Source organism: Cotesia typhae, unplaced genomic scaffold, assembly GCF_013202065.1.
Source record: "Cotesia typhae breed Kobodo isofemale line unplaced genomic scaffold, CoteBio_Ctyphae contig_22, whole genome shotgun sequence".
In the NCBI taxonomy this organism is placed as follows: domain Eukaryota; kingdom Metazoa; phylum Arthropoda; class Insecta; order Hymenoptera; family Braconidae; genus Cotesia; species Cotesia typhae.
In genome coordinates, this window is record NW_027423728.1 from 7,809,114 (window position 1) to 7,828,108 (window position 18,995).

Sequence of the window (18,995 nt, forward strand, 5' to 3'; positions counted from 1 at the left end):
TGTACGATATTAAATTGTTATAACTTATACACTGTATGGTATATAATTAGCAACAATTATTATTAAATACATATATATATATATATATATATATATATATATATATATATATATATAAATAACTAGTGATTATCATGAGATAAATTATAAACATTATGGCTGATGAAAGAAATTTTCGTTCCTCATATTATGAAAAAGTGAGTATTATTTTATTTTTAAAATTTTATAAAGTAACTTTTAAAGAGGTTAAAAGTCATTGTTTAATAATGACAGTAAAAGGATGCAGAAGTCAGCTGATAGCTGTCAATTTTTTTTAATTTTATAAAAAATCAATTGCATTAAAAAAAAATGTGAAAATTAATTAAAAAAATTTTTGTAACAAATAAATTATAGAAAAAAAAATTGACATGTGGAAATTTTAATAAATTAAAAATGCAATTTTTTTTGTTAAATAAATTTCTAATATCTGCAAACTTGATTATCATGACAGTTTAATTAATTAATTAATTTTTACAGGTAGGATTTCGCAGTGTTGAAGAGAAAAAGTCATTAGAAATTTTATTAAAAGAACAACCATTTGATAAAGCAAAGTTGAAACAATTTTGTCTCCGATTCACAGTACCTGTAATCCACAGAAATTTTTTATGGAAAATATTGTTAGATATTACGCCAATTTATATAGAAAGTCATGATTTTGTTGCCACGCAAAGAAAAAAAGAATTTCATGACTTGGAAAAGGCATTAAGAGTTACTAAAATAGTTGATGAAAATTCTAAACCTCATCAAACATTACTTATCATGTGGTTATTGAGAAAGCGGCGAGCTAAGTTGGACATAAACTCTCAGTTAGAGTCTTCATTTTTTAGGTAAAAAATAGAAGTATTAAATAATAATAAATAAAATTAATTATTTTAATGTATAATATTTATTTAGAGCAATGAGCAGAATGGCTGAAAGTCTCTGGCATATCATGGATGGCGATCAAGAGTATGAAAAAAAAATAGATATTTATTGGTTGCTGAGTGGATTTTTGGATCATGTTGATAAATTTTATAACGACGTTGGAAGATTAATAGAGTGCACTCTGGCGCTTCTGGAAAAAGAAGATTCAGATCTTTATGAACATTTGTTACAATTTGAAGTATTTAATAATATTCCTTTCGATCGATGGTTCTGTTCCTGTTTTGCTGAAACTATTTGTGACGGGTCTCTCCCAAAGTATGATAAATTATTTATTATTTACTCCACCAAAAATGCATTAATTTAATTTTAAATAACTATTTAATATTTTTAGAATTTGGGATAAAATCGCAGTTGGAGCTTATAAAATTCTCGCATTTGTTGCTGCTGTTATTTTTATAACTCTTCGACGATTCTTATTAAATTGTGATAGTTTAGACTGTGTATTGGACACAATTTCACACGTAAGTTTGAAAAAAAATTTGATAAATATTTACAAGTAATTTTAATTTTTTTAAATGAGATAAAATAGAAATTTTGTAAATAATTACCAAAAATTTTTGCTTAATTAAAACTCTCAATAAAATAAAATGAAAAAATTTTTTAGATAAACGAGGAAACGTCTGAAATGATAGTCAACAAAGCGATAGAACTTTGGCAACAAAGTGGTTCTGCTCTTGTGACAATGTCACCAAATACAAATACTATAAATTTAACATAAAATACATGACGTATCAAATATAAAAAAAAAAAAAAATACCTGATAAAAATTCTTTTCTACCAATATTTTGTAAATAATAAATATTATCTGCAGAAAAATTTAAGTGAAAAAAAAAGAAAACAATTTTTATAAAAAAAAAATTAATAATAAAAACAATTTTACTTTTGCTTTATCTTAAAAATAATTTTTTATTGATGCAGTCATACATCATACATATACAATTTTCTCAATGATAAATCGAGCTCTAATTTTATTAAACAGCTATGCATCCATATCTTCTGTCTTTACTTATAATGCTTTAGTTTTTTTTTTTTTTTTTTCTTGTATCACTTTAATTACGTCTCTCACTCATTGAACTTTTATTTTTTTCAACTCATGAATTTTTTATTTTATTATTTTCGTATGTATCAATTTCATACGTAATTACAGTACAATTACGTGAATTAACTTGCGTAAAAACATAAATTATCGATATTTGTAATTTATTTTATAAATCTTATGATACATGAAGTCAATTATTTTTGTTTTGACTTTTACACTCCTCAACACTCAAAGATTTCTTGGTGTATTAAAAAAAAAATAATACATTTTCATTTAATCAACTTGTATAATTTTTTCCTCACGATTATATTTATAATTAACTCACCAGGAGTTGAAATATTTTACTTGATAATTTATTCCGAGCTTTAAGCAATTGTAAATGCCGACACAAGAGTTCTTTGAGTAATTTTTTTGTATTTATTTCATTGAATTGACAAAATCGATTCCCATTTTTTTATTTATACAACATTTGCCAAGGCATTACTTTATTTCGTTTTTCATTTATGTATTAATGTAGGGGTTTGTGGTCCGACTTAAAAAAATTATTTAAAACTGGCTTTGGCTTCATGATCAAGAACTCGCACGATTGTCCTTTATCATCGACGAGAGAGAGAGAGAGAGAATTCAAGTAAAAAAAATTTTTTTTTTAAAAAACACAATCGTGAAAATTATTGAAAAAATAACAAACAATAATTGTACAATCTTTGATTGTCTCAGAGATTGATTGAGCACTTATCTTTAATAATTATAAACGTTATAAATATTTTTAATTTATTGAATTTTTTAACTATTTTTTTTTTTTTTGGATTTTTCTTTCAATTTTTTGCTTAAAAATTACTTTATATAAAACTTTTCGTAATAAATTTATTAATTTGTGAAGAAGTGATATGATTGAAGATAAAATAATAACAAAGATTTTTTTTCATGTGTGAAGAAATAAAAAATTTGATAGTTAAAAGTCTGGTGATAAAAGTTAAACATTTTTTTTTAACATATTTGCAAATTAATTGCTTAGTTTTAAAAAGTGAGATTTTAAAGTGAAGAAAAAAAAATTTAATAAAAATTCTTAGACCTCATTTTTGTATCTAGTTGAAAGTAAAAAAAATTATTTCTAGAAGTAATATGTATATTATTATTTCATTAACTAATTGAATTATTAATCAATTAATTCACAATCATACGTTAAAAAATTTTCGAATGTATTTTTTGAATAAATAAACACTTAAATAAATTTATATTTATAAAAAATAAAATTAATGATTGTCTCTCTTTGGTTCGTCGAGTATGAAGTTAAAAAGTGCGGTTACAAATAATAACGCGATACCAAAAGCTCGCAGTCAATTAACAAAATTCTACGCAGATTTTAAATTAATAAAAATTCAATTTTTTTTTTTTTGTTTTTAAAATTTTTATAACTATGTGAAAATACTGTTTTTTCTCTTGCAATGGCGTTAAACTTATTTTTATGGTTTACACTGAAATAACTGCTGCAAGTCCTTTTATTTGTGCACTCGGCAGAAGCTAATTATGATTAACAAATAGTCAATCACACAGCTATTAATTATTATAATTAATTATAATTATTTTTAGATTATTACTATTATTATCGTTAATTTATATTTATAATTTTTTCTTTACAATATTTTTCAGTCAATGGAGAACTTTAAAGTCAATCGCGATAAAAATTACATACTCAATTACACAACTAGTTTTTTTTTCTCCGTTCTTCATTAAATATATTTCAATGATGTTGATTTTTGATTTACGCGAAAGACAACAAAATATCCTTGTAACTCTTGTTTTCTTATTGTTGCTGATGTTGTTTCTTTTTTTCTATATCAAACACAGAGATGGACTTTAAAAAGCCTGAAAGTCCCTACAACCTTCGATTAATTGGCAGCATAGGCCTTTTCTCTATGTTTATTATTGACAACTTGCCGGAATACCGGAAAAAATGGCTAGAGAGCTGCTGAATTGCAGTTGTCGACTAGAGGAGACAGTGGTCCTACTTTACTACGACCACTGACGATTCTTTCCGGTTCAAAATGAACGTCCAATGATAAACCTGCAAAGTAAAATAACATTATTTTTTATCTTTAATAAAAAAAATTCAACACACTGCAAAAAAAAAAAATTATTATTCACTTAAATTATTATAAAAATTAGCATAAAGCAATAAATTATTTATAGATGATTAAATAACATGCAAATTAATTTATTTTTTCTGAGTTTAACTCATAAATTTTTGACATAGTAATTTATGTTGATAATATAATTTTTTTTTTATTTTAATAAATTTTGGTAATTATTAATTTTTTTTTTTTTTTACGGCAGATTTATGATAAAAATGTGGTAAAAGAAAAAAATAAAGATTTTGATAGATTTTTTGGTTTAATGTTGGTATGAAATATTTATAAATGAAAGTAAAAGTAAGGGTGATTATTTTTGGAATGTTAACAAGATAAATAATTGTAATTTTCAGGATAAATAAACAACGTGTGTTATAAAAATAACTAAGAGCAAATGATTTTACGGACATTTACAACTCGTACTATATCTTTATCGTGAGTGACCTCGATCTACTTAGGCATATGAGCCCTCAAGCATAATGTATTTTACCAATGAAATCCACGTTTGAGTAGGCAAAAGAAAGAATAAACCCACCACCAGAAGCTTATGCATCCATCTCTAGCAATTAACGGAAAACCTGTAACGTACATTTTTGATATGCGTATTTACCAGATGGTCTGCGTGATGTGGAAGAGTGATGATGCAATGGACCTGTTGCCATTGGGCTTGTTTCATCAGGAATAAACGCAGCTACTAATAGCGCGCATATCACAAGTAATGCACCAAATACAAAGGGAGGTCCTGGCACCAACTGAAACCCATTCTTTATGTGACAACGATAGATTAACAATTTAATAATTAATATTAATTTATTTTTTAATTTTAATAAAATTGCAAGTGTCAATAATTCTGTCTTTTAAATTAAATATTAATTTTTTTGTACCTGCGGAACAACGTCTATATGTATAGTAGTTCCTGTTTGATTACTGTCTTCCAAAAAAGAAGGTTTTAGAGGTAGTGACGGCGTTTCGTCGTTGAGATCGACGTGAAATAAATAGAATATAACACCAAACATAGCCGGCCCAAGGCCATTGCATAGACCTCGCATTCCTGTAACCATCCCCTGAACCAGTCCCTGCTTATCTGCGTCCGAGTGCATTGATACGAATGCAGAAATCGCAGGATAGGTGATACTGGAGACTGATGCAAGTACTCCAGCTGCCCACATCATCCTAAAAAAAAAATTATTGATTCGTTTTAAATTATCTTCACTGTAATTTAATAAATAAATAAATTAAAAATATTCTGTCTATTGATTATCATTTTTTACACTTGTTGAATAAAAAAAAAAATCTCTATTTATATCCTAATAAAAGACTCTCCTACCACAGCTCGATTTAGCTAATTGTACTCAACTTCCGCGCCGTTATTATTTGAGAAAAATTTTTTACAAGACTTTAGGTACCATCAATAATTTTATTGGTTTACTAATTGCTATTGACTGCTTTTTTACCCTCTTTATTCGATTGAATTTATCTTACATATGTCAAGTAATGGTATGTCATTAATGTCACGTCATGAAATTTCATTAAATGCCAAGTCAATAAATTGTGATAAAAAAAACCTGCGGTTATATTGATAGCAATTTTTTTTTATACATTTGACAAGGAAGTCGTGACATATAAAAAAAAATACTAATGACGTTTATTTTATTTATATACAATTTTATCTAATGATGCTTTAATATCTACATCTGCAAATTAAACATGATTTTTGTAATTGAATTTTTTAAAAATGATCTTTGAATTTTTAAATAAAATTTTTATGTATATTAATTAAAATTATTATTATTATTATTATTTAATCTAAATATATAATATAAAGTAGTTTAATTAATAATGAGTATCAGTAAAATAATAATAAATGATATGTTTAAAGTTATGAGTAAACACTGCGATGCAAGTAAAATATAGACGGTAAAAATCAATATGATTGCTAAGTAAACTAAACAAAGCCACGGTAGCTTCAAGGATGTATCGAACATCGAGTTTTCATTTACTAACTATTATCATCTGGGATTCTAACCATCCTCTAATTGATACTGATGGCATGTTTTAATTTTATTATAATAAATTATTCTGTACATGTTAATCCGATTTAAAATTCATGACCTGATTACCTCAAAAATTACGGTCAATAAATAATTATCGTAAAAAAAAATTAGATATTTTTAATAATAATAATTCTGACAGTAATAATTGTAATTATAAAATATTTAAATAAATTACCAAGTCTGTGATCCAAATCCGTACCACATGAGTTGAAGCATTTCAAATAGTAAACCAAGCATGATGGTATGTTTACTACCAAGTGTCTTCATTAATGGACCAAGTAATATTTGTGCTCCAACACTTAAAATACCAACAATGGCAATAAATACCGCAACCATTACTGCTGAAAAACCCATTGCGAGTTTCAGGTAAACAAATATACAACTATATTGACCTGCTTCGGGCAAATAGCTTAAAAATACTGTGACACACAGCATCAATATGGTATGATCTTTTCCAACCTAAACAAATAAAATAAATCAATTATTTTGTATTTAACATTCAATGTTTGATATTTTATACATTTAACATTTTTTTTTGTTTACCAAATAATTATCTAATCTAGATATGATTTACTAACTATGAATCATTACAACAGGTGTTGTGTGATGTGTTTATAAGATATGAATTGAATATGTTGCAATCATTATTGAAATATTTAATATTTAAATTAAAATTCTAATGACATTAAAGTTTGACCATTTTTTAATTTTATTTAACAAATTTGTTCTAAAAAATTGCATTTTTAATTTTTAAAAATTTTAACATGTCAATTTTTTTTTTCTAATTTTTTTTACACTAATTCATTTCTTAAAAAAATTTTAATGTTCATAAATTCTACCTTTCCTAAAGCTGCAAATGGATCAGCTTGTTCCCAAGATATAGGAACTGGTGGCCGAGCTTTTTCTGGCAAGCTTTCTGGTACTGCGACAAGTATGAAGAAAACATCAAGAACGGCAATAGCTGTTGCTAAAGCTACAGCTAAATTTTCTCCATAAACGGTCATAGTCCATGCTCCTAAAGCAGGACTTATTACCATACTTGCTGCAAATGTGGCGGATACCTTGAAGAAGAAATAAAATAAAAAATGCTTCAATAGCAGTAGGAGAGAATAAAAATAAAAAATTACCAATCCATATGCTAAAGATCGTTGACTTTCTTCAGTAACATCTGCTACGTATGCAAATACAACAGAAAATGTACAAGCAAAAACTCCGCTGATGGAAATCATTGCGAAGAACCACCAAGTGTTTATACTCATAAGTGGAATTGGTGCACATGTGAAAGCGACTGTTATTAGAAGAAAAAATTTTCTTCCCCAAACGTCAGACAATGCTCCAATTAACGGCGCTGATAAAAACGAGAGTAGTCCTTTGATTCCCATTATCAAGCCATTCATTAGAAATGTATGATCCGGAAAAGTTTCATTTAGCACAGATATTATCGGCATCGTCAGCAAACCCCAAGCGAAGAATTCCAAAAATATTACCACCAATGCATGATACACACTCGCTTCTCCCACACCAGAGCTCTGGAACAAAAATACATTTTTATTAATTTATAAATTTATCAAATATTAACATTTAAGAATTAAACATAACCAATAATAATCGTAGTACGGTTTTATAAATAGAGTTATCAAATATCATTGACTTTTAATTTAAACTCAAGGAACTTTTCAATTTATCATCAATTATTTTGTCAATTTATCAAGACTCGTATTCCTTGATTTTATTTTATTTTTTTTTTCTAGTCAAAAAAATTTATTTTATTCAAATAAATATTTTATTGTAATTACCAATTCAAACCTCTATTGTAAAATTTATATCGAGGATTGTATCCTGAGATAAGCATTAAATTATATTAATTAAATTATTTTGTCCAATTAATTAAAATAAAAATTTGTAAATGTTAAATATTTATAAACAAGTTCAAGGTACTATTTTAGCTCCACAGTATTTAAAATAATTTTTTTGTAACCAGCAATAAGAGATTAATAAAGACAATCATTGCTCAAGGTTGAAATAAATATTGATAATTAAAGCTCATAAAAAAAAATTGGTATTGCTGGGTTATAAATATCAATCTGAGTTCAATGATAAACTATTTTAGAGGCTGACCTTTAAATGCCTGTAACATCTTTGAAAAAGACTTAAAGACGGTGCTATTATGTCAGGTGTTATTTCTTCATTATCATGGAGCTCAGAACAAGAGGGATCTAGGCCCTCTGCCCCACCTTTTGGCCCGGGGGGCATGACACCTTGGTCACAACCCCCTTGTTTATATTTTATTTTATTCTACTTTTCTTCATTTAATTTATTATTTTTACAGTACAAAATCCACATTATCAAGGTGGCATAGTCTTCTTTGTAATTATTTGTATTATTTTTCACCACCTCACACATTTATCACATTAAACAATTAAATGCTAGATCATCACAAAATAATAAATATTTTTATAAAAACTCTGACGATTCACAATTTTAAAAACATAAATAACCAATTTATCAATTTAAATTTCTTCTCTGATTTTTTGATTTTTTCATTTCAAGGTTAGTCAAATCAGCCACTCAGTGATTTTTTCAGCGAAAAATACCCGAGAGTAGAAATAAATGATTGTGATATTTTTATACAATGACAGTTTTTGCCAGTAAATATTACGCCTGCAGCAATCAGCTGACAATCATCCATAATTATTAAGAGATTTTCTTCTCATTATAAATCCACATTTTTCCAATTATTCTTCCATAAATTATATTTTTAATTAAATTTATTAATTTATAAAAAATCTAATTTAAAAAAAAAAAAAAAAAAACAGTAACATATATTTAAAATAAATCCTGTAGATTTAAATATATACTCCAATTAAAATAATTAATAATTAAAATATCAAATTTTCGTTGCTAATAAATTGTTAAATAAAATATCAAAAAACTCTAAACACAAATCTGACGACAACAATTGTGTTACTAACGCGTTCGTTATAGACAAACTAGTAACAGCTAAAGCAACTCCGTCGACGACGTTTGCGATCGAACGCATGTCGTTCCTGTGACCCGGATCCTCTTCGTTCTTTGTCGTCACCAGGCCAGTTGCTTCATAACTTTCCAGTTTTTAATTTTCTTCTTTCTTCATTAACTTCTTTATAAATACACCTGTTTTCAAATAAATATATTATTAATAAAAACACTATTATTATTATTATTATTATTATTATTATAACTATTATTATTTTGTCAATCGATATTCTGATGACGTACACGCCATTGTCTTATTATTTTTTTTCTATTTCACTACATTGAGTTAATTTCAACAAAAAAATATTACCATTAATTATTTTAAAATTTCTTCTTATTTATTTATAACTTCCTTGATTTTTATTTCTACTATTTTTTATTTCAAAAACATTTTTAAGAGTTGTCAATTTTTTAATACCGGACTCATGTCCAGTAACTGATTTATAAGATGGCATTTAGATTATTATTTATAATTTATAATTAATAACTTTTCTTCTAAAAAATGACTCCATAAAACTGTCACTGATCACTGATGACTGATTTTTAACTTTAATAATTATTTTTGACTTAATTTCTTCTTGAATATATATTTTTTAATAAAAAATCCACTGAGCTTCTTTGATAATGTGCTTTTTTAATAAACTTATTAAATGCTTGTATCAAATAACATATTTACAGTCGTAAATTTTCTAAATACTAAAATTTACAGTGTTTGCTCGCGAAAAAACCACGTACCACTGCATTGCCGACCCTCTACTTTTCATTCCTGAAAGTGTGGATGCTTTGATATCTCCCTTTACCGTATATACTTATTCTCTTTCTCTGTCGGTCACTTTTTCTCTCAATCCATCCTCTCTTTTCACTCTTGTCATCTATCTCAAACTATTTAGGCATTACATATGTCTATCTTTTACACATACATAAATATTCCCATGTATATATATATATATATATATATATATATATATATATATATATATATATATATATATATATATTTATATTATATATGTAAACCCCAAGGTAGATAATCAAGCTCTACGTTATGTTCTGCGACCGCGCAGATGCTTTTACCAGTCAAAATTAAATATCTGTACATTTTTTTAACTTAAAAAAAAAAAAAAATAAAAAAAAAACAAGCTCTATTATTCATATCATTATTCATGATTAATTATGCTTAGTAATGACATCAAATTTTTTTCATGACATAAGATGATAAAAAAACTCCAAGATATCTAAAAAAAAATAAATAACATGTTAAATGGACATATATACGTCATCTGTGTAATGTAGATAATCTTTAAATACTGGTTTCATCTATAGTACTTAATACTTGGATAAATTATTTACTCAGTTGAATAAATATTTTTATTAATATATCAATAAAATAAAATAATATCATAAAATATGATTTAAAAAGAACTTTTTTTTAAGTGTATTTTTTTTTTAGAGAAATTAATTATTTAAAATTTACTTTTGTGTATGAAAATGAAAATAAGGTGCATAGTAAACTGATAAAATATTTACTATACACTGAGAAACAGGGTATTGTGATAAGAATGTATACAGGTGTATTGCTGATAACGTGTATGTGAAAAAAGTTATAAAAAAAAATGAGAAATAAGTTCTAGGCAAACATTAATTACTATATTATCGAAAAAAATATATATTTCAAATTACTGCACGTTAACTGAAATGGTTGAACTCGTTAAGCTTATCATAAAATTATAAAACATTAAATTTTATAAAATATGAAGCTTAAAAAATAGTTATTTAAAAAAATTTTAATTGACAGAATATAATTTTGTCATTTCTTCTTTTATTTTGTATTATTGACAAAATAAACCAATTACACTTTATTGAATAAAAGTAATCCTGAAAAATATGGAAGAATTATTTTTTAACACACTAAAGATAAAATAGAGACATATTTTTGTTAATTAGATTGGTAGATAAATAAATTAATTAATCGATATAATATGTAAATAATAAATAAATAAATAAATTACCGTAATAACTCCATCTTTAACAATAGACTTCCTACTTCTTATGATCATGCTGACTATTTTTTGTGAGATCTTGGCGGGCATGCTAATGCACTGGGCGCACAAACTTTTACGCTTTTTTAGTTTCATCAAATTGGATTAAAAGTATAAATTTAAAAAAGAATTATTCAATTATTTAATTTGGTTAATTTGGTAAAATTATTACCCATTACAAATGGTGTGTTTTTTTTTATAAAATAATGCTATTAGTTATTTATAATTTATAATTTGTTTAAAAAATAAATGAATAATTGTTAAACAAACTTAATAATATTGATAATTATATCAATAATAAATTGATGACGTTAAATAATCTTCATTGCTGTAGATGATGTATCAGTATAGGCTACACACAAAAAACACAACCACCATAATGCGATATGTCATACAAACGAAGAAATTTTTATTTAATATAATATAGACAAAGATCAAGGTATAGTTATGTACAGTGCGTATTGTAGAGTGGCAATAATTCTGAAGTTAGCTGTCAACTGTTAACTTTGAAAATTTTTTTATTAAATTAATTACAATAAAAAAATGCTCCGAAAAATTTTAACTTGTAATTTTTATTAATTTTCACATGTCAAACTTTTTAATTAAATTTTTTTTAATAATTTAATTGCTATAAAATTCTAATAAAATTTTAATCTGTCAACTTCAGTGTCATGAGTGGCATTGACTGTACGAAGAAAAGAGAAATACAAAATGGAGAACGATGCAAGCGCTGCAGCAACTTGCCGGTAATTTGTCTTACCGATAATTGGTAAGAAAAAATTTTATTTAATATTTTTGGCATGTAAAAATGGCTGTTGAGTTTCGAGTCTCGATGTTTCGTGCCTCCAAACGACATTAAGGACATTTGTCACTTTTTTTCTTTGCCACTTCCACTCTATTTCCACTGCACGGAGACGAGGGTCAGTCGGCAGCAGGTCTGAGAAAAATTTACTTTATTTAATTAAATTAAACAAATTATACTTTTTATTTAAATACTTCTGTTGCTTCTTAATATTTATTAATCATCAATTAATTTAAATTTATTGATTTTTTTATTTTATTAATTTATTATTTTTATTTAATAATTTTTTTTCAGGAGTTTTATCAGTGAAGTGCAGAGTTTAAACCTACAAAGGACAAAATGTGGTCGTCAATGCTTGAAGCCTCAAAGATGAATCCATTCGTGGCACCCAAATGTCAGGGACAAAATGATAACAGTCAGAGTTTAATTCCAGGTCGTAATATCGGTGCCTTTAGCGTAGCAGAAGGTGGTAAGGAATATTTTTTTTAAAAACTAATTTAAAAAATTTTTTTTATCAACTAATAAATAATTTTAACACGATCAATACTTAAATTTCATTTTTACTCACGATAAATTAATTTAAAATCTAAGTTTTTTTTTTCTTTTTGATAATCAATGTCATGTGACTTAAACTTCACTCGTCTTAATTCGTAATTCTACTGATAATAGAAAAACGTGTGATAAATGTTAGACAGATTTAAAAACTCCATTTTTCAAAGTAATTTTTAGTTTTTAGATATTAAATTTAGTGATTTTTAAAATAAAAATGAATTATGTAAGAGTTATTATACATGAGGTTAGCTATGTATCTTACTCTTGTGTCAGTGGAGCAACCGCGCGGGAGTAATTGCGTAATGACGTCCATTTTGTCAAGGTATTAAGGTCTTTCTGACCTTGAAGATAACTTCATTTGCCCTCTTATCATTGTATGTACTTAAAAAAAAAATTTTTTTAGTCAATTACCTCCTGAGTAATTTAATTTGGCTTCTTAATAATTAACAAATTTATTAGAAATTCCAATAGATGTCTAAAAACTGATGTCCATCAGCTGATTGACACCCCGACCTTGATTCAGGGTTACTAATGCTAAGATTGCGGACAATAGCTCAAAATAAACTATATCCTAAAAATACACAATATATACGTACTCAATCAAGCAGACCTTGCTTGCTTTTTTTCTGTGTCACTTTCATGAATGATTTTCTCTTCATTGAATAAAATTTAATTGCTGCAAAAAAATAATTTTATAAAAATCAAACATAAATTTATTGAATAATTATTTAATATAATAATAATTAAAGCAAAATAATCCTTCAATTTAATAATTAAAATTTTTTTTTATTCTGCAGATAGCTGCGAATTTGGATCGAATCATTACTTTATGCTATGCGGTCTCGGTGGTATTTTGTCTTGTGGGCTTACTCACACAATGGTAACACCCCTGGACTTAGTGAAATGTCGTATTCAAGTGGATCCTGACAAATACAAGAACGTAGTCAATGGATTCAGGGTAAACTATTTTTATAATAAATAAATCCTAATTAATATTAAAAATAATAAATTTATTTTTATTTTAAAAATAGGTAAGTTTGCAAGAAAGCGGAATGAAAGGATTGGCTAGAGGTTGGGCCCCAACTTTCTTTGGTTATTCTATGCAAGGATGCTTCAAATTTGGTCTGTATGAAGTCTTCAAGGTCTACTACTCTGCTTTGATCGGCGAAGAGCTCTCATACGAGTACAGAACAAGTTTGTACTTAGTATCTTCAGCGTCTGCTGAATTCTTCGCTGACATCGCCCTTGCACCCATGGAAGCTGCCAAGGTAATTTATTAATTAATAGTTTATAAGTAAATAAGTAATTGTCTTATCATCAATAAAAAATATTTAATTTAAATTAAATTATTCTAGGTTCGTATTCAAACTATGCCTGGCTATGCAAACACTCTCCGTGAAGCCCTACCAAAAATGATGGGTGAAGAAGGACTTGGTGGTTTCTACAAGGGTCTTGTTCCACTTTGGCTCCGACAAATTCCATACACCATGATGAAGTTCGCTTGCTTCGAGCGTACTGTTGAGTTGCTGTACTCACATGTCGTGCCTAAACCACGTCAAGACTGCACCAAGGGCGAGCAGTTGATTGTCACCTTCGCTGCTGGTTACATTGCTGGAGTATTCTGTGCTGTAGTATCTCACCCAGCTGACTCTGTAATTATTATTAATTTTTACAAATTATTTTAGAAATTTTTAAAGAATTTAATTATTTATTTATATAAATATTTAATTGCAGGTTGTATCAAAACTTAACCAAGAAAAAGGAGCCACAGCTGTTGATGTATTGAAGAAACTAGGATTCGGTGGTGTCTGGAAGGGACTTGGACCTAGGATCGTTATGATTGGTACTCTTACTGCTGCTCAATGGTTCATCTACGATGCCGTAAAAGTATACCTTCGTATGCCACGACCACCACCACCAGAAATGCCCGAATCTCTTAAAAAGAAGTACGGAGTCGCTTAAGAAGATTCTAGCCACTGTTGGGTGTTAAATAGATTAATAAATTAATAAGAAAAATTGAAATACATTCAGAGAGCCAATAATTAATATAGATGGATTCACTCGCTATCTTTAATACAAATTGAAAGTTATCACTCGATTATATCATTTTGAGCTGTATTAAATTACTTATTATTTAATTATTTTCAGTATTTATTTTAAATTTAAATATTCAACGAGCAACACTGCCGAAATTCTAATTAAAATTTCATTCAAATGTAAAAAATTATTTTTATTAACTTTATTTGTTTTCAAGAATTATGTGTCAATTCCGTTTTAGTATTTCTATAAGCAATCGTTGATTCCATGTTAATTAATAAATAATTTTTCTGTAAATAGAGTGATCAGTGAATAAATGAAAATGTTATAAATTCAATAATTTAATTTTTATCTTCCTTTATTTAAATTATTCCTTACTATTTATATAATTAATTATAAAATTAAAATTAGCAGACACTTGACTATTTTTTAATTTTATTTAATTAAAAAAAAAAAAAAAAAAAAAAAAAAAAAAAAAAAAAAAAATAGTTACAAAAATTTTAGTTTTTAAAAATTTTTAAATGTCAATTTTATTTTTTTTTTAACAATTTAATTGTTACAAAATTTTTTTAAACTCTAAAAAATCTGCTAATTTAATTTTATAATAAAATAGCAACAATTTTTTTTTATTTCTAAATTATGTAAGTTATTTAATCAATAATTCGTAACAGCTGATACCAAATTCAAAAACTCCGCCAAAATAACAGTGATGTAAACATTTCTTCTCAGAAAAAAAATATTAATAAACAATGTTGGCACCACTGAATAACTTCAGAAACAATTTTAGAGGTTGGAGGTCGTTATTGTGATTGTTTTCATTCGTCAACAATAAACTGAGTGTTTTTATATTGAAGAGTTACATAAAAAATATTTAATTAATCGTAAACAATGGATAACAGCGGAGAAAGTGGAGATGATACGAATCCTCAGCCAACATCATATTACACTGGCAGTGGAATGCCTGCTAATTATGTAGGAGTTCAGTCAGACGATCTTGAAGGTAAATTTTGTGACATTAAAATTAGCAGTCACTTGACTATTTTTTTTTTTTACAAACAAATTTTTAAAAAATTGTATTTTTTTATTTTTAAAAATTTTTACATGTCAATTTTTTTTTGCAATAATTTTTCACCAAAATTCTTAATATTATTATTTTCTAAATTAATTTTCATGTAATTTTTTTATAAAAATTAAATCAGCTGACATGTAAAAATTTTTATAATTTATTTTGTTAAAAAAAAAATACAATTAAGATTTTAATTAATTGTACGCTTGAATAAAAATAAAAATGGCTGTTCTATAATATTTAGCGGGATATTTAAAAATAATTAATAATTATTTATCTTGCAGATGATCCAGAGAATACTGACGATTCAAATCACGGTGGAGGTGACCCGTTGCACGGAGGAGGAAGTGGTGGACCATCAGGTCCACTGCGCGAGCAAGACCGTTTCTTACCAATAGCAAATGTAGCTAAAATAATGAAAAAAGCGATCCCTGAAGCCGGAAAGATTGCAAAAGACGCACGTGAATGTGTGCAAGAATGTGTTTCTGAGTTTATATCATTTATTACATCAGAAGCCAGCGATCGGTGTTTTATGGAAAAACGTAAAACAATAAACGGTGAAGATATTTTATTCGCCATGACAACGCTGGGCTTCGATAATTATGTAGAGCCTTTAAAAATTTATCTACAAAAATATCGAGAAGCTACCAAAGGTGATAATCCTCAAGGTTCAAGTACTCCTTCTGGTAATGGTAAGACTGATGCATCTAATTTAGCGCTTTATGATGAACAAGTATATATTCCAAATGCATCAGAAACAGTTGTCTACACCTACGCAGGGACGGATCAAATGCAATTTCCACTTCCTTGATCTTTTGATGAATCTAATGATTCTTGGTCTAACCTGGAGAATTAAATTAATTATTAAATATATGTTTAATGTGATTTGTATTCATCAAATACTTGTGATTGATAATTAATATTAATGATCATTTCGATTTATAAAACAATAATAAATTAAGAAAAAAAAAAAAAAAAAAAAAAAAACATAGAAATTAAATTATGATACTGGAATTAAGAGACGTCTGATAATTTTTAAAAAAATATTGTATTATAAAAAAATGTAATTATTAAAAGCTTTAAAAAATTATAAATGCAATTTTTTTAAAATAATTTTTTCTATCTTGTTAATTTTTCAAGAAAAAAATAAAAAGTTCTCAAGTGTCTGCTAATTTCAATGTCATTAAAATTTTTTATTTTATTTTACATTGTAATGTCTAAATTTTATATTCTGATTCTAATTAAAAATTTTATTTGTCTATTTATTAATATTTTAATTAGTACCGTTGTATTTTTATGGATGAAAAAAAAATTCTAATGGATCAAAGGATTAAGGATTAAATTTAAAATCCATTTATAATGTTAATGAAGAAGAATTGAATTATCTTTTAATATTTACATTATAACGTGAAACAACTATTTTAAACATATCACCCATTTTATTTAAATGCTTGATATAACCTCCATGCACAGATACTAATAGCGGCGACTGTAATGGTCCCATGAAGAATTCGTCGACGTTTATCGTCTTTTCGTACAAGAAATGTTGGTGAACAAGGTCCGAGAATTGCCAGCAACTCTACATGAGGTAATTTACTGGTGTCAGTTTCAACTTGATACTGGCAGCAAGGATCAAACTGCCAGGACACAGTGTAAAGTCCACATGTTATAAAGGCCGTTATCCCGAAGGTACTGCAGAGGTAAGGTTTGTTACCCCAAAGTGCTCCTAAACATATAAAAATTAATTTAGATGATATTTGAGGATTTTAAGAATTTTTTTAACAAATTAATTATGGCAAAAAAATTAGAAAAAAAAAATTACATTTAAAAATTAAAAATAATAATTTACCAGTAACAATAGCTGTTAACCCCGATAGTGATGCTGTTTTGTGCAAGCAGTTTCCAACTGTTATCCATCTTGATGTTTCATCGCCTAATTTTGAAGGTTCAATAACAATTAAATTACACTTTGCTTCCAGTGCTCTCTCCAATTCATATTCAAAGGTTTCATGAGCGTTTGCGCCGTCATATACCTCTCGAATAATAGCAACATTTGAAGAATCGTTTCTGAAAAAAATAATTCATAAATAAATGATTAAAATATTTTTTTTAAGTGATTTAAAATAAATTATTCCAGTAAGTAGAGAAATTTATTTTATTAAAATAAAAAAAGTTAAACCGGTTATTAAATTATTGGATGTTACAACATATTTATTAGCTATAGGTAACATATGAATAGATATGAAAACATTCATATTTTAATAATATTAAAAAAAAAAATAGTTTCTAAAAGTATTCAGTATATTGATAATTTTTTAATTTAGAACAGCTGTATGTATATGAATGAATTTTTTTTTTGTATGAATCAGTCGCCCTAAGACTTTAGATATTCAAAATATTATTTTAGATTTTATCCAGAGATAATAAAAAAAAAAAAAAAAACCTCGCTTTGCACAGAAAAGATACATAAAAATAAATTAACTTGATAATTCAAATAAAAAAAAACGTCAATCAATAAAATCATTTCGGCAATGAATATTAATTGGAAGATTTAATTTTTTAGTCAATACTTCACTCCAAGGTAATAATAATTAATTAATTGGTCAGTAATAAATTTTCAAAAATTGTTTAAAACTTAAAAAAAAAATCAAAGCGGGAAATTAATGAAATAATTAGCATTTTAGACAGTGAAAATTATCATAATTAGCGTCATTAGTAATAAATAAATAGTAGTTATACATACTTAAAATTGTTATCATCCATAATATCTTATGTCAACAAAATCCCACAACTTTTGACTAGAGTAATATTTCTTGATTATTTTCTATACAAACGGGTAAAAATTATATGATAAAAACGTGTATTCACGATCAGCTGACTGAGAGCAAGCTTGGAATCTAAAGGCTTATACACAACCATTAATAATTTGGAAGAAGAAAACACTTAAAAAAAGGTTGCTTTGGATAATAATATTAGTTTGTCTTTTATATTGACCCAGATTCCATCTTCGGGAATTTAGGAAAATAATATATAGTGAATTCCCGTTCAATACTGATTTGCGATTCACTGCGGGGAAACAAGAGAAATGGAGACCATGGAGGCTACTTAGATAGAAAGGGTTGAAGATTTTGTAATCTTGAATCAAGACATGTATTTTAACATCATCTATGAGAGTTTCAAGTATTAAAATCTAAATTTCCAAAAGCTTAACACTTATGTTGTTATTTTCTTCATTTATTCCACACAGACAGCACTTAAAATCTTTTTCACTGAAATAAATGTAGAAAAAAAATTTATGC

General features: G+C 26.4%; 5 protein-coding genes across 12 annotated transcripts; 3 read left to right on the plus strand and 2 right to left on the minus strand.

Annotated features, from left to right (window-relative positions):
* Window positions 1-5: 5 nt before the first annotated feature.
* Tbc1d7 (TBC1 domain family member 7) lies at window positions 6-4,660 on the plus strand. Of its 2 annotated transcripts, none has more exons than XM_074238112.1 (5): window positions 6-197; window positions 517-866; window positions 934-1,218; window positions 1,295-1,424; window positions 4,485-4,660. In XM_074238112.1, the coding sequence occupies exons 1-5, from the start codon at window positions 156-158 to the stop codon at window positions 4,491-4,493; spliced, it is 816 nt and encodes a 271-aa protein (XP_074094213.1). In that variant the 5' UTR covers window positions 6-155; the 3' UTR covers window positions 4,494-4,660. The 2 variants fall into 2 exon arrangements, with proteins under 2 accessions (XP_074094213.1, XP_074094212.1); XM_074238111.1 differs by lacking the exon at window positions 4,485-4,660 and adding an exon at window positions 1,568-2,197 and having other exon boundaries at window positions 31-197.
* LOC141524287 (hippocampus abundant transcript 1 protein) lies at window positions 1,979-11,921 on the minus strand. 7 transcript variants are annotated; one of them, XM_074238071.1, is made up of 8 exons: window positions 11,210-11,921; window positions 8,304-9,338; window positions 7,313-7,714; window positions 7,025-7,246; window positions 6,361-6,644; window positions 5,016-5,304; window positions 4,721-4,895; window positions 1,979-4,067 (listed from the first exon to the last, which is right to left on the minus strand). In XM_074238071.1, the coding sequence occupies exons 2-8, from the start codon at window positions 8,436-8,438 to the stop codon at window positions 3,961-3,963; spliced, it is 1,614 nt and encodes a 537-aa protein (XP_074094172.1). In that variant the 5' UTR covers window positions 8,439-9,338; window positions 11,210-11,921; the 3' UTR covers window positions 1,979-3,960. The 7 variants fall into 7 exon arrangements, with proteins under 7 accessions (XP_074094172.1, XP_074094177.1, XP_074094176.1 ...); XM_074238076.1 differs by lacking the exon at window positions 11,210-11,921 and adding an exon at window positions 9,511-9,997 and having other exon boundaries at window positions 4,667-4,895; XM_074238075.1 differs by lacking the exon at window positions 11,210-11,921 and adding an exon at window positions 9,511-9,994 and having other exon boundaries at window positions 4,742-4,895.
* A 134-nt stretch (window positions 11,922-12,055) lies between these two features.
* Window positions 12,056-14,975, plus strand: Mpcp1 (Mitochondrial phosphate carrier protein 1). Its single transcript, XM_074238104.1, has 6 exons — window positions 12,056-12,174; window positions 12,336-12,510; window positions 13,391-13,551; window positions 13,625-13,861; window positions 13,949-14,245; window positions 14,328-14,975. The coding sequence occupies exons 2-6, from the start codon at window positions 12,381-12,383 to the stop codon at window positions 14,553-14,555; spliced, it is 1,053 nt and encodes a 350-aa protein (XP_074094205.1). The 5' UTR covers window positions 12,056-12,174; window positions 12,336-12,380; the 3' UTR covers window positions 14,556-14,975.
* Window positions 14,976-15,377: 402 nt separating this feature from the next.
* On the plus strand, window positions 15,378-16,556 carry Nf-yb (nuclear factor Y-box B). The gene is made up of 2 exons (XM_074238116.1): window positions 15,378-15,630; window positions 15,981-16,556. Exons 1-2 carry the CDS (start codon window positions 15,519-15,521, stop codon window positions 16,505-16,507), a joined length of 639 nt encoding a protein of 212 aa, XP_074094217.1. The 5' UTR covers window positions 15,378-15,518; the 3' UTR covers window positions 16,508-16,556.
* Window positions 16,557-17,049: 493 nt separating this feature from the next.
* Pmi (Transmembrane protein Pmi) lies at window positions 17,050-18,979 on the minus strand. Its single transcript, XM_074238127.1, has 3 exons — window positions 18,440-18,979; window positions 17,546-17,763; window positions 17,050-17,422 (listed from the first exon to the last, which is right to left on the minus strand). Exons 1-3 carry the CDS (start codon window positions 18,457-18,459, stop codon window positions 17,136-17,138), a joined length of 525 nt encoding a protein of 174 aa, XP_074094228.1. The 5' UTR covers window positions 18,460-18,979; the 3' UTR covers window positions 17,050-17,135.
* Between the last annotated feature and the right edge of the window lie 16 nt (window positions 18,980-18,995).

Coding starts and splice junctions, on each gene's coding strand:
- Tbc1d7 (XM_074238111.1), top strand. CDS start 156: ATGGCTGATGAAAGAAATTTTCGTTCCTCATATTATGAAAAA. Junction 198..516: donor GTTCCTCATATTATGAAAAA/GTGAGTATTATT, acceptor TAATTTTTACAG/GTAGGATTTCGCAGTGTTGA. Junction 1,219..1,294: donor TGTGACGGGTCTCTCCCAAA/GTATGATAAATT, acceptor TAATATTTTTAG/AATTTGGGATAAAATCGCAG.
- LOC141524287 (XM_074238071.1), bottom strand. CDS start 8,438: ATGCCCCCCGGGCCAAAAGGTGGGGCAGAGGGCCTAGATCCCTCTTGT. Junction 6,645..7,024: donor CATTTGCAGCTTTAGGAAAG/GTAGAATTTATG, acceptor TTATTTGTTTAG/GTTGGAAAAGATCATACCAT. Junction 5,305..6,360: donor GGATTTGGATCACAGACTTG/GTAATTTATTTA, acceptor TTTTTTTTTTAG/GATGATGTGGGCAGCTGGAG.
- Mpcp1 (XM_074238104.1), top strand. CDS start 12,381: ATGTGGTCGTCAATGCTTGAAGCCTCAAAGATGAATCCATTCGTGGCA. Junction 13,862..13,948: donor CACCCATGGAAGCTGCCAAG/GTAATTTATTAA, acceptor AAATTATTCTAG/GTTCGTATTCAAACTATGCC. Junction 14,246..14,327: donor TATCTCACCCAGCTGACTCT/GTAATTATTATT, acceptor ATTTAATTGCAG/GTTGTATCAAAACTTAACCA.
- Nf-yb (XM_074238116.1), top strand. CDS start 15,519: ATGGATAACAGCGGAGAAAGTGGAGATGATACGAATCCTCAGCCAACA. Junction 15,631..15,980: donor TCAGTCAGACGATCTTGAAG/GTAAATTTTGTG, acceptor TTTATCTTGCAG/ATGATCCAGAGAATACTGAC.
- Pmi (XM_074238127.1), bottom strand. CDS start 18,459: ATGGATGATAACAATTTTAA. Junction 17,764..18,439: donor ATGGATGATAACAATTTTAA/GTATGTATAACT, acceptor TATTTTTTTCAG/AAACGATTCTTCAAATGTTG. Junction 17,423..17,545: donor GTTAACAGCTATTGTTACTG/GTAAATTATTAT, acceptor TTATATGTTTAG/GAGCACTTTGGGGTAACAAA.